Here is a 3,285-nt window from a genome sequence, read left to right as displayed (position 1 = left end):
AAAAATCAGCCAAACAGAGTCATTTGATCTTTAGAAATATTTGGTCAGGTTAACACACAAGCTGGTCAGAGAGACCTGGGCATGTCCCCTCCCATTCCAAGTCCTACACTGAGTCCCCCAGTGACACATGTGGATGTTCTGGATCACATGTGGATGCCCAGAGACACCCAAGCTGACCCGGGCAGTTTTCCCACTGAGGGCCTCCCCAGACCCCGACTCGAAGACCTACCTGGCTCATGCCTACCTTGTCCCCACAGCCTTCCAGTGCCCTGCACACAGCCACTACGAGCTCTGTGGTGACTCCTGCCCCGTGAGCTGCCCGAGCCTCTCGGCACCCGAGGGCTGCGAGTCGGCCTGCCGTGAAGGCTGTGTCTGCGATGCTGGCTTCGTGCTCAGCGGTGACAGCTGCGTACCCGTGGGCCAGTGTGGCTGCCTCCACGATGGCCGCTACTACCCTCTAGGCCAGACCTTCTACCCCGGCCCTGAGTGTGAGCGGCGCTGTGAGTGTGGGCCACGTGGCCATGTCACCTGCCAGGAGGGCTCAGCCTGCGGGCCCCATGAGGAGTGCCGGTTAGAGGATGGTGTCCAGGCCTGCCATGCCACAGGCTGTGGCCGCTGCCTGGCCAGCGGGGGCATCCACTACATCACCCTCGATGGCCGTGTTTATGACCTGCATGGCTCCTGCTCCTATATCTTGGCCCAAGTCTGCCGCCCGAAGCCTGGGGATGAGGACTTTTCCATCGTGCTTGAGAAGAATGCGGCCGGAGACCCCCAACGCCTACTGGTTACTGTGGCCGGCCAGGTTGTGAGCCTAGCTCGGGGGCTGCAGGTGAGTGGCTGTGGGCCTGCTCTCAGGGTCTGAAGGCAATGCAGTGCCCCCTAAGGGGTTCTGAGGGAGACGTGACCCCACCCTGTATGTATGAGAGGGATATTCCTGCAACCTGGAAGCTCTGAGCCCTACCCTGGAAGGTATGGTCAATCGTCTCACCCAGGGATATTTTTTTTTTCTTTTTTGAGATGGAGTCTTGCTCTGTTGCCCAGGCTGGAGTGCTGTGGCATGGTCTTGGCTCACTCTCACTACAACCTCTGCCTCCTAGGTTCAAGTGATTCTCCTGCCTCAGCCTCCCAAGTAGCTGGGACCATGCCTGGCTAATTTTTTGTATTACTAGTAGAGACCAGGTTTCACCATGTTGGCCAGGCTGGTCTTGAACTCCTGACTTCGTGACCCATCCGCCTCGGCCTCCCAAAGCACTAGGATTATAGGTGTGAACTACCATGTCCAGCCCACCCAGGGATACTTTTGTTTTGCTTTGTGATAGGGTGTTGTTCTGTCACCCAGGCTGGAGTGTAGTGGCATGATCACCTCTCACTGCAGGCTTGATCTGCTGGGTACAAGCGATCCTCCCACGTCAGCCCCCATGCCTACTTTTTTTTTCTATTTTTTCTTTTCTCCAGTCTTTCTAAGGTTCAATTCAGGTAGCCTAGCTAATTTTTTATTGTTGGTAGAGATGAGGTCTCACTGTGTTGGTCAGGCTGGTCTTGAACTCCTGGGCTCAAGTACTCCACCTGCCTGGGCCTCCCAACATGCTAGGATTGCAGGTGTGAGTCACCACACCAGGCCTGGTCCCCGAGAAGTTTAAAAGAACATGACCTGACCTTAATGGGACTGAGGGAGACCAGATCTGCCCTGGGGGTGTGACAGGACAGCGTTGCCTGTGGTCCTGTGGGTTCCTGACCTACCTGCCCCTTCCACACAGGTCACCGTGGACGGCGAGGCTGTGGCTCTGCCTGTGGCTGTGGGCCGCGTGCGGGTGACCGCCGAGGGCCGAAACGTGGTTCTACAGACGACCAAGGGGCTGCGGCTTCTCTTTGATGGCGATGCCCACATCCTCATGTCCATCCCCAGCCCCTTCCATGGACGGCTCTGTGGCCTCTGTGGGAACTTCAATGGCAACTGGAGTGACGACTTCGTCCTGCCCAGCGGCGCAGCAGCATCCAGCGTGGAGACCTTCGGGGCTGCCTGGCGGGCACCTGGCTCCTCCCAGGGTTGTGGCGAGGGCTGCGGGCCCCAAGGCTGCCCTGTGTGCTTGGCAGAGGAGACTGCACCCTATGAGGGCAACGAGGCCTGTGGGCAGCTGCGGGACCCCCAGGGCCCCTTTGCCACCTGCCAGGCCGTGCTGAGTCCGTCTGAGTACTTCCGCCAATGTGTGTACGACCTGTGCGCCCAAAAGGGTGACAAAGCCTTCCTGTGCCGCAGCCTGGCAGCCTATACGGCGGCCTGTCAGGCAGCCGGCGTGGCCGTGAAGCCCTGGAGGACAGACAGCTTCTGCCGTGAGTGTCCGTGGGTCCCTCAGAGGACTCTAGACCAGGTGTAGGGGTCCCTCCCGGCCCATTCCTGTCTGCATGTTAGGAGTGGCTTCTCCCTATGAAAGCTCTCCCTCCCCACCCACTCCCACCCACGTCCACACACCTCCTTCTCCCACGGCACAGTTCGCTAGCTCTCCTGCTGCCCTCTGACTGTTCCTTCTCAGCCTCCTTTCCGGCCCACTCTCCTCAAACCTCAAATTCACTTTGTCCTTAGGGCTCTACCCCGGGCTCTCTGCAGTGACCTGAAAGGGAGAGCTGAGTGGGCTGGGAGGTCTGTGGCTCACCCAGACCCTCCTCTACCCCCTGACAATACCATATCCCCTTAGATCCCCCCAAGACAAGGCTGCAGCCTCTTAGACCATCCCCCCGGCCCCTGCGAACTAGGGCTGTACCTCTCATTCAAATTCCCAGGGCAGGCACATTCCCTGAGACTCCCAGGACAAAGCAATGGCCCTCTGGCCCCAGGTCAGAGCCAGGTCTCCCCTGGGCAGGACCTGTATCCAGGGACATCGTCCACGCCTGTGGCCTCAGATTTGTTCTCAGTGTTGACTGTGGACCTGGTCTGTCTGTCTCAAGCCCTGAACTCTCTCCTGACTGTCAGTCTAGTTATCCTGATTTCTGACTTCTGGCCTTCAGAACTGTGGGAGAATGAATTTCTCCTGTTTAAGCTACCAAGTCTGTGGTCATTGTCAGGGTATCCAGGACACCTTCTCCTGGGTGTCCTTAGAGTCCCTCTCACCTGCCGTGTTCCTAAATGAAATCAGCATTTCATCCCCAGCCCAACCCTGGTGGGCATCGCAGAACAGCCACACCATCCACTAATTACTTAGAGACCAGGGACTTACCATGGCTATTTCCCTTGGGTCTGTACAGCCCCTGTCCCAACCCTGACCCCTCTGCCTGTCCCCCCCATCCTGG

The 3,285-nt window shown here is 58.2% G+C and overlaps 1 protein-coding gene across 1 annotated transcript in view; it reads left to right on the top strand.

The window, feature by feature from the left end:
* The window catches only part of LOC108285693 (Fc fragment of IgG binding protein), a 50,753-nt gene that overhangs the window by 39,363 nt on the left and 8,105 nt on the right, over positions 1 to 3,285 (top strand). Inside the window, exons 15-16 of the mRNA XM_017503021.2 lie at positions 258 to 829; positions 1,758 to 2,331. Of these exons, the coding sequence (XP_017358510.1) occupies positions 258 to 829; positions 1,758 to 2,331 (1,146 nt within the window). The remainder of the gene's footprint in view (positions 1 to 257; positions 830 to 1,757; positions 2,332 to 3,285) is intronic.

The sequence above is a fragment of the Cebus imitator genome, unplaced genomic scaffold (assembly GCF_001604975.1).
Source record: "Cebus imitator isolate Cc_AM_T3 unplaced genomic scaffold, Cebus_imitator-1.0 Scaffold306, whole genome shotgun sequence".
Classification (NCBI taxonomy): domain Eukaryota; kingdom Metazoa; phylum Chordata; class Mammalia; order Primates; family Cebidae; genus Cebus; species Cebus imitator.
The sequence above is the reverse complement of the archived record's forward strand: the minus strand, read 5'-3'. Positions and strand labels throughout refer to the sequence as shown.